The sequence below is a fragment of the Amblyomma americanum genome, chromosome 6, assembly GCF_052857255.1.
Source record: "Amblyomma americanum isolate KBUSLIRL-KWMA chromosome 6, ASM5285725v1, whole genome shotgun sequence".
Classification (NCBI taxonomy): Eukaryota; Metazoa; Arthropoda; class Arachnida; order Ixodida; family Ixodidae; genus Amblyomma; species Amblyomma americanum.
Genome location: NC_135502.1, coordinates 26,267,721 through 26,283,108, shown reverse-complemented (window position 1 = coordinate 26,283,108; position 15,388 = coordinate 26,267,721). Strand labels below are relative to the sequence as shown.

Here is a 15,388-nt window from a genome sequence, read left to right as displayed (position 1 = left end):
CATCATCATCAGCCTGACTACACCCACTGCAGGGCAAAGGCCCCTCCCATGTCTCTCCAATTAAGCGTGTCCTTTGCCAGCTGCGGCCACCGTATTCACGCAAACTTCTTAATCTCATCCGCCCACCTGACTTTTTGCTAACATCCACCACAGAAAAAAGTGACCCACGAAGATTTGTGGACATCACAAGATAGCGATTTTTGTTTTCTGACCGAACGGCGCTACCTGTACAGACACTGTAGGGAATGAGTCTGCACGTACATTTGATGTCAGTAGAAAAGTTTGTGGCTTGTCGTTTCATCAGGAGAATGCTCATGTCGATAATGGTAATTTTGCATGCGCGGGCTTGACCGCTCAAAATACGAGAAATAATTACTATTCAAATCACGGCTTTTTTGCGAAAATTCGACAATCACCATTCCAATTACAGTCTTAGATGAAATAACCAATAATTCATATTTTTTATAATTTAATTATTATCAGCCAGTAAGGCCATAGCATGCGGACAACGTTCTTTTAATCTTAATTAAACGCGTTTCTCGCAAGCTCTGCTCAAATACGCAACAGAGTTGGCAGCGTCGAACCGTCGATAGCGGTAGAGGGCGATGTGCGCATCATGCGGCTTGGGGGGCTAAAACAACAACAGTGCCGCGTCTAGGCGAACGCCAGATCATATTCATGGAACCTGAGTCGGCCTGCGCCGCGGCAGAGGCTCCGTGGTCGAGGGTAGAAGCTTGCGGGGAGGCGAACAAAGACCAGTACGTGCTTGGCCGAACACGAGGACGAAGGATCGTCGGAGTTCCCTCGCTACGTTCATAGGTAGGTGGGCACAGTACTTTGCTCACATGTCATTCTACATCTTTTGGAATTTTCGCGTTTTTCCCGTTTCGCCTCGGATGCAACGCAAAAGGAACACATTTAGGTATTCTATACTGGAAGAAGACGCCGAAACGGGTTTGAGAGAAAAAAAAAAAGTGAGTTTTAGCCCTGAATGTGTGTGACAAAAATGATGCATGGTCCAACATTTATCAGCCTTCGATTAATGATGCCAACAAAGGCACCCTTTTAGGAAAACTTTTGGTGGCATTGTTTTCGTAAAGGGAATATGAGTTCTTCAATCACTTCTCTTCGTGTTCGCCAAATGAGTTAGACACCGAGAGCACCTGGACGGTGGCTATCCACGAGGGATTAATGATTGAAAAAGGCGTTCGGGTATGCGCTCAGTATTCATTGTGATAGCTTCGTTTATTGCCAAGAGCTTTACAATTAGCTCACTTGAAATGCCCCCCTCCCCTTATTACAGCAAGGTTTAGGCAGGAAATTATTTTTCGCATGTTTTCGGGTACGAATCCTGCTCTAAGAGAAAAAAACTGGTTGCACCTACATTACACTGTAGAAGTTTAATATGAAAGAAGAAGCTGTCTGTCAGAATCATTCGCTCTTGTTTGGAAGACCCATTATCATTGTGCACATCATAAAATTCATATCCTAGAGCCCTGTAGCGAACATTTGTCTCTGATGTTACATAGCTGGGGTCTAACGGCTGGACTGAGAGATAGAGGATAGGCTTTATTGAGAATTTGAGAGTTACTTAACGACCAGATGGGTGCGGTCCTCAACCATGTGATTGAAGCCACAACGCGTCAGGATATTATCTAATCATTCATATTAGGATACATCTGTATTCCCTTGAAACGAAAGGAGATCAAGAAACTTCTCGCAACCAATAAGGAAAAAAAAAGTTGATGGCTATGCCTCAGCTAGGTGCCCAACTGGCGACCATTTGCTAATTTGTCTTCGTCCAACCTTGTCCGCAATACTAATACGCCATCGCCACGTCACTCTTGACGTCTAGTTGTCGTACTCTTCCGTCTTTTCCCTTGTTTTCTGGTATCTCTAAAACACAGTAACTTTGGCATGAGCGTAGGTACAGCACGGTTACGACGCTTAGGGCCTGCTGATCAGCTATTGCACCAACTAAACCGGAAAACGGCACTCCAATAACGACTTTAAGAGGCCATTTTTTTCTCCTCTCCGGGACGTGCTGCGCCATCTCTCGACCAGGCGTTTGGCGACGTTGCGTTGGACGTTTCTTGGGGCACCGCCATGCGGCGCAACTGTCGTTACCAATCAAAAGCTACCGCGATGTAAAAACGTTCACCCCGAGCTCTTTCAAGCGGTTTGTCTGCATCTGTTGAGTTAATTCTGAACGATAGATTAGGCACGACAACTCGTCTCATTAGCTGAATAACTAAAAACCCAAACATAGTTATTTGCGTCTCCCGTTTGGGATACTTTCAAAAACAGAAGCCATGACTGCGCTGATGATCGGTAGAAAGAAATTACCGCATCGGTCCTTTTGGGGTTGTTTGCGGAGATAGTACATAGGTCTTCCTAGTCGAGTAAAACCGCTTTGCAGAGTCAAAAATCCTGTTATTATCAAGGCGCACGCAGATATGCAACAACTTTAATTATATGCTTCGCGGGGAAAGGATTAACAGCCGGGACTAACTATTGCGCAGGAAATATCTTTCAAGTATGAGAGCTGTCAGCTTGGCTGTTATGAATTGAGAGTGATGCAAAATATTTTGAAAATTTTTTTGTGCATACAGATGAAATGCATTACTGGGTCATAGATAGACATACAATAAGCAACAACACTTTGCACAACGGTCAAATTCAAACTGGCAGTAGTTCATATTTATGCTCCGCGATTAATTCATGACATGGCGTTAAAATCGGAGCTGTTTGGTAAAACTCTCACTCCTCCGAAGTTTTTGTTGCGTTTTCCGCGGCGCTCATTGCGGGAAGGTTACTCAGTTTTCTGAAATTCGTATCAACTACTCTGCGGGAAGTGTGTCTCGCACTGCCGCAGCGGCCAGCAGAGAACCGGAAACAAGCGAGTGAAATGCTTACTGGACGTGGGCGCGGTTATCTCCTCGTTATCGTTTTTGCCTTCTCCGCTCTTTGCTACGCGGTAACGACAGATTGGCGTGTGTGACCTTCAGAGCAACAAGGCAGCGTCGCGTCCCGTACGAGAGACTGCCGCTGAACTGAGACTCTAAAGAGTCACTCTTCAGCCTAACCAAGGCTCTCAGGTATCGGGGCTTCAAGCGGCGCATTTTTGATCACTTAGTGCTGCAGGAAAGGTCTTGCAATGAGTGACCCCGACGGGGAGTGGCGACCATGTTTACGGGTGGTGGTGCGTCGGGGACAGAACGGTAGGCTTCTTACTTTCTAGATTTTCTCCTGTTTCATGTTTTGCGAGTGTATAAAAGTTTTACCGGCGACTTTAATGCACTTTTTTCTTCTAATAAAACTGCAAAAGCCTTTAGCTAGCCTTATTTTCTAGTCTTTGCCGGCTTCAAAAGCAGTACGTTTAGTACATAGTTTCGGTTTTGTTGCATTCATGACTGGCTTGCAGCATGCGGGACCGTCGCGTGATTCCTTTACAAGGGCAGTTATACAGCATAATTTGTAAGCATACGGTTGCACTTAACAACAGAATTGCCATTTTCTGTTCCGGCGAGAGAGCTTTGTTGTCCCTCAGAGAGCCTACCTATTGCTTTTGCTTCTTAAGAAGCACACTCAAGGCAGGTAGCTGTTAGGGGTCAGTTTAGGTGATCTCCACGACGAAATAAGTGGGACGAACCAAAAGGATACAGGGCAAACTCAGAACTCCGGTTGTTTATTTGCATGCATAGCCAAGCAAACACTCTTTTCCACGCTATGACGCTTCAATGAAACGAGCTTCAGCCGAGCATGAAGCGTCTGCCCGTAAACTGAACCACGCAGCGGCATAGGAGCTGACAGCTATAATGGCCGTGCTAACATGGCACGGCCGATTTGGCTTACCTGCCGCGCCATGTTCAGTTTATTGGTTTATGGTTTACGGGGGTTTAACGTCCCAAAGCGACTAAGGCTATGAGAGACGCCGTAGTGAAGGTCTCCGGAAATTTCGACCACCTGGTGTTCTTTAACGTGCACTGACATCGCACAGCACACGGGCCTCTAGAATTTCGCCTCCATCGAAATTCTACCGCCGCGGCCGGGATCGAACCCGCGTCTTTCGGGCCAGCAGCCGAGCGCCATAACGTGCACTGACATCGCACAGCACACGGGCCTCTAGAATTTCGCCTCCATCGAAATTCTACCGCCGCGGCCGGGATCGAACCCGCGTCTTTCGGGCCAGCAGCCGAGCGCCATAACCACTTAGCCACCGCGGCGGCTCATGTTCAGTTTATCTGCCATGTTCATCCGCCTCGTCATGATTTAGTTTATCTAATTCAATTACAGTAATGCGGCAGTCGTCTCATCATCATGATCAGCTGAGCCCACTGTATTCCCGCAAACTTCTTAATCTCATCAGCCCACCTTACTTTACGCCACCACTTGCTGCAGTTGCCTTCTGTTGGAATCCGTATATAATATACGCGATAGCAAGACAAACAGTAGCAGCAGTGAAGACAAAATGAGCCTGAAAAGGCTATGAAAAACAATTCCATGCAGTCGATGCAGATGCGCGATCAGACTACGTGGCTTATATGCCAACTCCAGTGCGGCGTGGATCGGAAGCCTTTGTTTCGGTCAAGGTTCGGAGTTCCCTGATATGCTGCGATAAGCCTGAATGCTGCTGTTGCTTTATGCCTGAACGAGAGATTTCATGCTGCCCGATCTATGGGATTCTTAGGATTACGGGCTTTCCAGTCGCTGCATGGAGACACGATGAGTTTCAGAAGGGTAAAGCTATTGGCTATTGGGCTCACAGCGGCCGGAAATGAGTCGGCCTTACAGAACAAGATGCTCTTTTTTTCTGTTATTCGGAAGTTTAGGTTTATTCGCATATGTACAGAAATTACGGAAGACACATAAGGCTACTTACGTGCTTTGAAAGAGAAAGCATTACAGTAAAATTTCTATTTTACTTTTTATTTGTTTTTTAATTTCCTCTTTCATTTCAACTGCACACTTGCTCGTTAGCATATAGTCGTAAGGCAACGCACATACTATGTTCACCTTTTTTCGCCAAGAACCAACGCTTTTTTGTGGCCTATGGGTTGCGTGCTCGCTTCGCACTCTGAAATTTTTGGGTTTAATTCTCCGAACCTTGAGAATAAATTTTATTTTTCCTTGACACCATGCTGACGTCATCTCAGGTTTTTGGGACCATTGCAGCTGGTCAACGCCGACACCAGGTTTCTTTACCGATAAATTATAGAGTGCTTTCGAATTGGTTTTGTTTGGTTTGGTTTATGGGGGTTCAACGTCCCAAAGCGACTCGGGCTATGAGAGACGCCGTAGTGAAGGGCTCCGGGAATTTCGACCACCTGGGGCTCTTTAACGTACACTGACATCGCACAGTACACGGGCCTCTAGAATTTCGCCTTCATTGAAATTCGACCGCCGCGGCCGGGATCGAACCCGCGTCTTTCGGGCCAGCAGCCGAGCGCCATAACCACTCAGCCACCGCGGCGAATTTGCTTTCGAATCAATAGGAAATGCACGGCACATATTTTCGCTCAGGGTTCTTGGTGTATGAAATGCTTGCCTGCACCGTCCTACAAGGGGCCCAAGGAGTGCAGGTAATCAGCCGAATAATGGAGATGGATGGGTTCACTCTGGTCCTTGGTAGGAGCGGCCTTTGCCAATACATTTCCAATATCGGGCCGATTAGCCGTGCTGGTGGGGAGGTGGCGCCGATGGCACACTGACACTGATGTTCTTGTTTACGCTTTCAGCGAAATAATACTTGTGCAGACGGCATTTCGCTTTACGGTGTGTCATCTGTTCATTCCGTCTGGACACCTCGAAGCTGGCTAGCCTGTCAAAGAAAACGAGCATGGATCATTGTCCAAATGAAGGCTGCGGGAAGGAGCTCTCTTCCGAAGAACTTCAGGTACTCTGAGCGTTTATGAGCTTATAACCCCCGGACAGCATCGTAAAGGCATGCTCAAGGACGTCCCGTTTTCTCTCAGTAGCTTGCTGCTACAAGGTGAATTGTTGAGAAAGCAAAAGCGGAATAACCTGTAAGTTAAAGTAGCGAGTTGCATCGCACAGCAATGGGAGGACATTTTTCATATTGCCGCAGGTGGAAGAATGTTTCGTAGACAGAATATTAATCTGTTATATGTGAGATCTTTTCATTTATGTAGTTCAACTCGTGAAAAGGGGCGCATCCAACGCCAACAGGGCTGATTGTCAATATGCGAGGAAAAAAACAAAAAACAAAACATGTTTGAGTCTAGTATGAAGCCATTGATTAAAATTTTTGAAACAAGTGGTTCAGCCTGACACCATAATTACCATTTGTATGAGTACTGTCACACAGAAGATCTGTATTGTGGTTTCATGGTTACATGCTACGTTATATTAATTTGTACAGCTTTCTTGATTTCATTTCGTATGCTAGAATGTATGTCAATAAATGTTAGACAAAGATGGCGTGGCTACATTTTCCTAGAGAAAGGATAACGGTTTTAGCGCCTATGTAAACATTTACTTGAGGTCATGGTATGATTGAACCAGTGGGAGCCAGGTTTTCGTAGTTTGTCCTCTATCTTGGTCTTCTCAGAGCGTTTCTCGACAAGGGTTCGCGTATTGCTAACGCGTCATTATTCTAAGGGAGAGTGGATGGAGCTAAAGTGACCGCAGTTCGCGATTCTCTTGTCATTCGATATTAGGAACACCTCGAAAGGTGCGCCTTCCGAACAACTCGCTGCGGTCTGTGCCAGGCAGAGGTCGGCCTGTCCCTCCTGCTGGAGCACTGCGCCAAGGCATGTCCCAAGAGAAGCGTCATATGCCGGATCTGCTCCGCTGTTCTCTTTGCAGAGGAAACGCAGGTACGGTAGCGGATGTGCAGGTGCGACCAAAAGTAAACGAAGCACGCTATTGCCTTCTAACTTTTTTCACTCGCTTCCTAATTGAGACTGGCAACTGTGGTATGTGCACGTGAATATAGTAGACAATAGTTCGCTTTCGCATGAACAAAAATGCTTCCTCATCTTCTATAGGAAAGGCGAGATTGCAACAAGAACGAAATGGAGTGCTCCGTTCACTTAAGTCCGCGCCTGTACATTTATGCGCGCAACCAAGAGGCTGTTCTACGAATGCGACGTGCTCATTACTTTAAGCCAGTTGTTCATTTTCTTTTGTCGCCGCTTGCTTTGCCGTGCTCGCGCCATTATTGAAAACTTTGTTGTCGTCAGCAATGCTGTAATGCTGGAATGCAGTAATTCTACTGCGTTTTTGACAACAAATTTTTTATGAAGTTAGTCGCCGAGAAAAAACAACGAAACGATATGCAGACATTAAGAAGACCTGTAAAATTACTTTTTTTAATAGATAAAAACGTATTCAGTAGGCGGTTAGACACGACCATCCATCATGCCTAAACAAAAAAAGGTAAAAGGCAACAAGCTGTAATCATTAGCAGCGCCTTCCTGTTGGCGAGAACCTCCCACTTGTAGAAAGTCATGCCTCATTTCATTTTTGTTCCCCTTTACACGAAGCGAGCTTTTCGTTAATTAAACTTGTTCTCATGCCTTGGGTGACGAAATACAGGGATGCAGTTTTGTTCACTTCAGTTTATTTTCCTATGTTGACGTGAAGAGGGCCGAGGGAAAAAAAAGCCTCGAAGTGCGGACTGACACGCCCCTCGGCACGTACGTTGGAAAGAAGCGGGAAACAAGTGAGGTGAACAATCGTACCAAAGATAACAGAACAAAGCGGGAAGCAAATAAAACGACGCCTGAAGAGCTGACGTAACATGCAGAACTCAGAAGCAAATTAACCATGACGTACAAAAACGAATAACAAAATTAATCATACCTATCGCATAAGCCACAACCGATTGTAAGAGTAGCGCAAAAGAGAAGAGTAGGGAAAAACAAACAGGGCTGCGGTCTCGCATGTCATGTTAAGGTTCCCCAACGAACAAAAATAAAGAAAAATCCATAAAGATTTCGTGTTACCCATACAAAAATGTCCTATGGCCGGCTATAGAAATTTGGCCCAAATAGCTATGAACCTTTCCTATTTCTATCTACAGCTGTAGATACAGGCTGATATATTTTTCTATAGAGAGGTTAAGACAGTTGTATGGTTCCAAAGCTATAGCTTTAGTGGCATAGATTTTTCAATAGCTGGCAATAAGCACCTCTGTGTGTGATTATAGACATTCATAAAAGGCCATAGACGGACATAGCTTTTTCCACAGACGCCCATAGGACGTTTTTGTATGGGATATGGAAGCAAAGAAGGCAGGGGGGTGAACTATATTTAATCAGAATTAGGTGCTACGCTTGCCTACGTAGAAAAAAGGTCAAGGTAAAAGGACTTAGGATGTGCAGGTTACATTTGTGCCGACGAGGCCAGCTTCGCGGGTGAAGTTCCACAAGGAGCAGAAAACTTCTGAAATGATGCTTTAAGTTTTGCAATACGAGGAACCTTATTATAAAGTATAACAAAGAAAGCGACCAAGAAAATACGAGTTACTTGTCATCGCAGATTTTTATCGGTCCATTCAATGCAGTTAACCAAAACTAGGAAGCCGAGCTTGGTTAGATATGACTCTCTCGTTGCTCTATCTGACGTCCTGTAAGAAGCATGAAACGCTGCATTTTTTTTTCAGGAACACTCTAAATCTTGCCGCATGGTGGAAGCGGCCGAAGACAAAAAAGTGAGTAAAACAGCAAAAAATTTCTTTCGCATTTGTATAGTCTCAGCGCGTCATAGGGACAGTAACCATAATTAGATCACTGGCGCTGCTGCGTTTTTCAGTGATTGTAACTGCACTTTTTCGCCCATATTTCACATGCAGCAGCGCAATTGTTTAACACCGCTGCCCGTAGAAGGTACATTCTGTAGTTTTAGTAGGTACATTATGTGGTTTTGTGACAGGCAAAACAATTGTACGCTTCTTGGAAATTGCATGGCTGACTGTCGCTAAGGTTTCTTTCAGCGCCGAGAACATTTTCTCTAGAGAAAGAAAGCATAAATCCTAAACCACAATTACAGATTCATTATTCAGTTACATATACGGCGGTAGCAGAAGGAGTAGTGTTATCATAGTGCTACTTTATAGTTCAACCACTTTTTATTTCATTACTACTACTAGTAGTAGTAGCAGTAGCAGAAGAAAACTTCCTTGTCCAGACGCTTCGAATTCGTAGCAAGGAAGTGGGAATTTACGGAGAAGGAACCTCGTTAGAGAGACTTCAGGCTGTGGCCCGTGCGCTAAGGCCCGTGTGCTAAGTGAATGTGTTGGGCACATGTGCCAGTGAAGCGTCAGCCACGCCTCCAGGTAAAAACAAAAAAGATAGGAGAGAACGGGGAGAGGGTGGAGGTGCGGAGGCCCGCAAAATGTGGACAATGCCGGCAATGATGGGAAATGTGAAGAAACTCGCCGCAGTGAGTCCAGCACGGGGAAACTGGTCGATGCTCAGTGTAGTTCGTTCGAGCTGCACTCCAGGTACTGGCTGCCTTCACCAAGTTTCAGGGGCACATGATGCGAGCGGTAGAGGCGTATGCCAGCACGTATTATTTGAGAAGGAAGCCACGACCGAGGCGAGAAAGACGACAGGCATGAGGACATGGGAGAAAGAATTGGGCAGTTTGCTCTCTGCAGTGTTTCAACGAGAGGGGCCTGTAATAATGATAAGTATATACAGTAGTAAGAAAATTATTAATAAGCTATTCCTCTCTCGTGACAGCACTCGATCCGAAACCCGCACACACTGCGCCCACATGGATTACGTGACCTCAAAATATGGGATAGACGGATTTTATTGGTTTAGGTTTTTGGGGGTTTAGCGTCCCAAAGCAACTGAGGCTATGAGAGACGCCGTAGTGGAGGGCTCCGGAAATTTCGACCACCTGGGGTTCTTTAACGTGCACTGACATCGCACAGCACACGGGCCTCTAGAATTTCGCCTCCATCGAAATTCGACCGCCGCGGCCGGGATCGAACCCGCGTCTTTCGGGCCAGCAGCCGAGCGCCATAACCACTCAGCCACCGCGGCGGCGGATTTTATTGGCATTTACTTTGAATCTGGGCTGTGGGTAGCGCCACCTTGTTTAGCGAAGAGGGAAAAACATAGAGTACACCCTCCCTGGCTCCACATGGAAAATTATCTTATTGGCCTACAGGCGTATGCATGCATTTTCGGTCAGAACAGACAACCAGCCGGTGCCGTTTTCTCCCGAGAACGGGCCATATGCGACTTGTTTCGAAACGATAAAATAAAATGTTTGCGTGTGAGCATACGTACGCAGCGGAGGTGTTCGAAGTTGGTTTGTACGACTAAGCGCGTCTTTCTTGCAGGCCTCTAGCGCTCCTGCAGGCAGCGGGGCCAAGATGAAAAAGACAAAGCACCAACCTAAGGACACGGACGCTGAAATCAAGGAACTGCGGAAACTGTTGAATGTTGCAAGGAGGGAAATAGCCGAGCTGAAGTTGACCCAGGTAAATACGAAACAGTTGGGGGAGAATTTTTCTATATACTGTTTGTCAGCCGTTCATATTACAAAAAGCTGGCGATGGCGCTAACCTTTCGGTCATTCCCATCGCGTTTTCGGAGGCTGATTGTGATTTTGGCTAAATTTCCAAACGAAGCACATTTTACCAGAACACGAATTTCCGCTAAAACGTCTTCTGTAAGGGCTATGCTGAAGGTCACCGTGTTATTGTTGGATGCTATGGGCAGCCGTGCGGTTCGTGGTGCTGTGAATGACGCGAGTAAATATGCTATTTACACAATGATTACATCACGCACACTAATCGATTGAAACGCGAAGAAATACAACGAATTAATAACACATTTGGTAGACTATGAGTTCAGTCAGTGATGAGGCAGCTGCGGGTAACGGATTCTTTATCGAGCACTATAAACCCTACTGTTCACTAGAAATCAACATGAACCACGTCAGTAGTTAGCAAGAGTTAACGAAAACAAAAATGTGACTGCGTGTTCTTTCGCACATAAATTTATGCTCTCACTACATTCCTGGTGAACCTAAGGAAACAACGAAGCCTGCTTTCCCGAACAGGAGAGAGAATATAGCACAGCCCAAGTAAAGCTGCCAAACAGGAAAGCGTCTTTTATGTTCTTGGCTGGAATGACGTCTGGGTTTTCTCAAAACCCATGGGACTAGGGCGGTACCACTCAGTATTTTCGCAGAGCAGCTGGGATGCGTTCTGATGCACTCAAGTATCACACGAATAATTGAAGGGTATCGGTGAAATTGAATATCGTTGCCTCAGCTGGAATAGTGAGAGGCAGATGGCAAGCCATTTTAATGGCATAGCACGTTTTCTTCCAATACAGCCCAAAATTAAAAACCCGGCAGTAGAATAGGGAGGGGCTTCTATCTAGCTCCGACCCACAAGATCAACTACCGCTGATTCAGTGGACCGAAGTGGCAACAAGAACGAATGTGATTCTGGACCTAGTACCTTACATTGTAAGGGAATGGGGGGCTTGGCAACCCTTTGAAAGTCTTCTTTTTGACGCACCTTAACCAAGTGGTGGCCAGAGATCCGTTCGCAGGAAAAAACTGTTTACAAATAATTGAGTTTCTTCAAGCTAAGCAGCCGGTTCGGAATTTTTCTTGTCTCGATGCCAAATATATTTTTTATTCCATTCCCATAAGAATTGTTCATAGCAGTTCCAGAATGCATTGAAGAAAAAGAGGTCACATCCCTTTCAAAATGCCGCCGGGGTTTCACTCGAGAATTTCATGTCGTTTTTAGAATTTTACCTTAACGCTGACTTTGCACAGTTTGGGAACAGATTATTGATACAGAAGAAAGGGATAGCGTTAAAGGCCCCGTAACACAGAAAATCCGGCATCGGTGTCGGTGTTTTGGGCGTCGTGAGCGAAAAATCACGAGCAAGACTCTGGCAGGTGGTGCCCAGAGAGCAACCTAGGAGATTGGTGGGCCACCTTGGTCACGTGACCTTGTGGCGTATTCACAGCCTGCCCATCGGATAGTGAACAAACTGCTCACTGTGGAAGGTGGCAGTTAAACTAATGATTGCTCGCTCTGGAACAGCAACGTGGGCCACACAAGGCCCAACGCTGGGAGCACCTGCCTTCGCAGGGCAGTGGCGCATCGCTTAACCGCTGCACGACTGCGCCAGTGGGGGTACGAAGACTCCCAGGGAGTGTAGAGAACGACCTCCGGCATATATTGGAAATAACCTACTCCGCTATCGCGTCATGCCATTAAGGCGGAGCTTAGGTATCCCTCCTATTTTATTGGCTCTTGCGTTGCGCCGGTTTTGAGCAACAATTTTCTTTCAATGATGGATCGAAGTATAAGGATAAGGTCTTGAAGGTTTTTAGATTTGTAGATGATTTTTTATTCTACTGAACAACAAGGACACACGGTCTTACCTAAGCACAGTTAATGAGAATCTTAAGAATTTTTAGTGAGCACAGGGAAGGATTAGAATTTGCGCAAGAGCAGCCGGAATGTGTTAAGTTGCAGTTTTAGAATTCGAACTCTCTTTAGCCCGTAAAAAAAAATTGCTGGATGTACCGCCCTCGTGCCCAAAAGGAGTGAAGCGATCCACTGCCACGTAAGGTCTACAGGCCGCCATTATGAAGTCCTATTTTATATCATGCAAAGGAGCTTCCAGTTACAGATAGAAAGGCTTCAAAATGCAGGCTAGCCCTAGCTTGTCCTTTCGGTGCTAGCGGAGTACCTTCAAAGCATAAAGGCAAGAAAAGTAATAAGTACAAGCTTTGAAGATGAAAGAATTAGGCCAGAAGTTATTACCTACTCCCACTGAGTAACTCATAACCAAAAAAAAAGTAGCCACAAAGTACAAAGTTCGAGCAGTTTCCTCTGCTCCTTGTAAGCTGGCAGCATTGTGTCCTCGTATAAACGCGTAAAAAAAAATAAGAGAACAGACATGTGGAACGAAGCATTATCGTAGGCTCGTGCATGGATTGTAATAAGGGGGTTATTTATCAGATTCTCCCACATGTGAGGTCAGGCATACATCGGCGAAAGCGGATAAAAAAAGTCCTTTCCTGCTCCTTGAAGACAAATCCGGGCCTAAGCATAGCAAAGAACGGTAACACCCCAAGCCTCAGTGACCGAGGTATGTGGATGGAGTCTTCTGTCATGTATTTTCACATACCTGCTTGAATGCATACCTGCTTGCCCAGCTAACTTCCTCGTTCCCTCCTCAGAGCATCCAGGAGCGGAAGACAGCGGCGCTGCTGCGTCGTACGGGACCGTCCTACGTCTGGTGCCTGGAGCCGTACCGCCAGCTTCGCCAGCACGCGGTCACACATCGCGACGATTGCCTGAGCGAGCCCATCTACTTCGGACTGGCCGGCTGCAAGTTCCGGCTCCAGGCCAACTTATATGGCGTCGCTGGCGGTGCCGGCACACACATGGGCTTCTTCGTCCAGTTCAAGGTAGCCGACGTGGCCAGGATGGGCAGCTGCTGTACCAAGAAGACCAGGGTGAGCTGACTCAACACATAACAGGTTTTCATCTGAAGCTGGTTTCTTTTTAGACAAAAGCCCATTTATGCACATGCTCAAGGGTAGACAGCGTCGTAATACAAGCTGTTCCAAGGAAGCCCCCCCCCCCAGTAAATTTAAGAAATAGTGTTTTTGTGGTAAAAAGAAATTTTTTTTTGAGGCAGAGTAAAACCAGTGGTGCCGTGCGTCAAGAAAGGTGTATAATGTTAGCTACTGGAGTGGTTGACATAGATTTAGTCAAGTAACTAGAAGAATATTAGGAATGGAATGGAGTGAATTTGGCAGGTGCTCTTGTATGATGAACGGCTGTTTAATCAGCGTCCCTCAAGGAAAAAGTACATAACAGCTGCATCTTACCGGAACTCACCTATGGGGCATAAACGTAGCGGCTAGCAAAAATACGTAACATAGGTGGAGGACTACGCAGTCAACTATGGAAAGGAAAACACTAGACGTACGAGTAATAAACAGGAAGAGAGCAGAGCGGGTCCGGGAACAAACGGGAATTAATGACAAACTAGTATAAATAAGGAAAAAGAAATGGGCATGGGCAGGGAACACAACAACAACATATAATGCAAACGCAAGATAGCGGTGGTCGTTTAGGTTAGCGGACCAGATTACAAGAGAAAGCAAGCGTTGCAGGGAGCTGCATAAAATCAAGTGAGCGGATGAGACTAGAAAGTTTGCTGGAATAAGGGATCAGCAGCTGGCTCAGGACAAGTTTAAGTGACTGGAGATATATGAGAGAGGCCTTTGTTCTGCAGTGGGCATAGTTTGGCGGCTGCTGCTGCTGATGATGATGATTACGACGGAGCAGATGTGTTATGAAAGAGAAATTGAGCAATGCTCTTCGCTGAAATAGAAATCGCCTTTTTCGAGGCCGTCTTCCATACCTCGTCTGATTCATATCGTCAAAACTTATTTCTGGAGCACCATGGTTGGGGGCGAGATCACATTTTCGCCGGTCAACCTTTCCGCCTTTCCTCTCATTAAAGTTTTCCTGTCTCGCTTTATTAGCGTTGAATATAACTTCTGCAGCGTTACTCCTACAAACAGTGCTGTCCCCTGGAGCCGCCATATTCTCACCGTTTTCTCACGCACCGTTGACAAGCCAACAGCATGGCACTCAGTCATTTTCACTCAGGCAGCTGTGAAAAGTTTCGGACACCTTAGTGACAAACAGAGCGAAAATGAACTCTGGCTGAACGATAAAATCCGCTGCCCACTTCTTGCCATCTGTATTACTTTCGCTGTAGTTTTCTTTTCGCCTGGCGCGTGCAATATGTTTTCGAGTATACGTACTACGAGCATCCGAAGTAAGTGTATATCTCGTGCTTGCACGCAGTGTCTGATCCGCGTGGCTTCGCAGCGAGAGGGTGTAGACAACGTGGACTACACGTTCGAGTTCTGCACTTTCGGCCAGGACCGGCGGCGCAGCTCGAGCCGGCCTCTGCACATGTGGAACACATTGTTTGGCCGCGAGAAGTTCATTCGTTTCGAAGAGCTGGAGGACAAGCGCACCGGATACGTCGTTGACGACCTGCTAATTCTCGAGTTCCACGTCATCGACTGATGCTCTTCTCATCACCCTCAACATTCGGAAGAAAAAAATAAAACGAAATAAATCTTAAAATGTTTGTTGCCAGCCTAGGACTTCTTGCGATTCGTACCGACGATGCGTTATCACGTTTTACGAAAAATAAAAACCTCTCGCCTCGTCAGAAGTTAACGAATAAATGAGAGAAAAAATGAGAGCGTTACAGTCCCATTTCTATACATTGGACCTATACCATAGCGCATACCGCCTCTGCTACCGCTTGCCGGGCGCTGCTACTGTGCATGCGCAGATGGTTTCGACCAGGCAGGAGTGCCCTGGGCTGTGCGG

General features: G+C 46.2%; 1 protein-coding gene across 2 annotated transcripts; it reads left to right on the top strand.

The window, feature by feature from the left end:
* The first annotated feature begins 724 nt into the window (after positions 1-724).
* Positions 725-15,148, top strand: LOC144136461 (uncharacterized). Of its 2 annotated transcripts, none has more exons than XM_077668806.1 (7): positions 725-819; positions 5,739-5,896; positions 6,681-6,839; positions 8,630-8,677; positions 10,322-10,462; positions 13,201-13,479; positions 14,849-15,148. In XM_077668806.1, exons 2-7 carry the CDS (start codon positions 5,840-5,842, stop codon positions 15,074-15,076), a joined length of 912 nt encoding a protein of 303 aa, XP_077524932.1. In that variant the 5' UTR covers positions 725-819; positions 5,739-5,839; the 3' UTR covers positions 15,077-15,148. The 2 variants fall into 2 exon arrangements, with proteins under 2 accessions (XP_077524932.1, XP_077524931.1); XM_077668805.1 differs by lacking the exon at positions 725-819 and adding an exon at positions 2,979-3,221.
* Positions 15,149-15,388: the final 240 nt, after the last annotated feature.

Bases quoted from the DNA above. Each gene is read 5' to 3' on its own strand.
- LOC144136461 (XM_077668806.1), top strand. From the start codon at position 5,840: ATGGATCATTGTCCAAATGAAGGCTGCGGGAAGGAGCTCTCTTCCGAA. The intron at 5,897-6,680 runs GTACTCTGAGCG...ATTCGATATTAG, and splicing joins TCTCTTCCGAAGAACTTCAG to GAACACCTCGAAAGGTGCGC. The intron at 13,480-14,848 runs GTGAGCTGACTC...GCTTGCACGCAG, and splicing joins GCTGTACCAAGAAGACCAGG to TGTCTGATCCGCGTGGCTTC.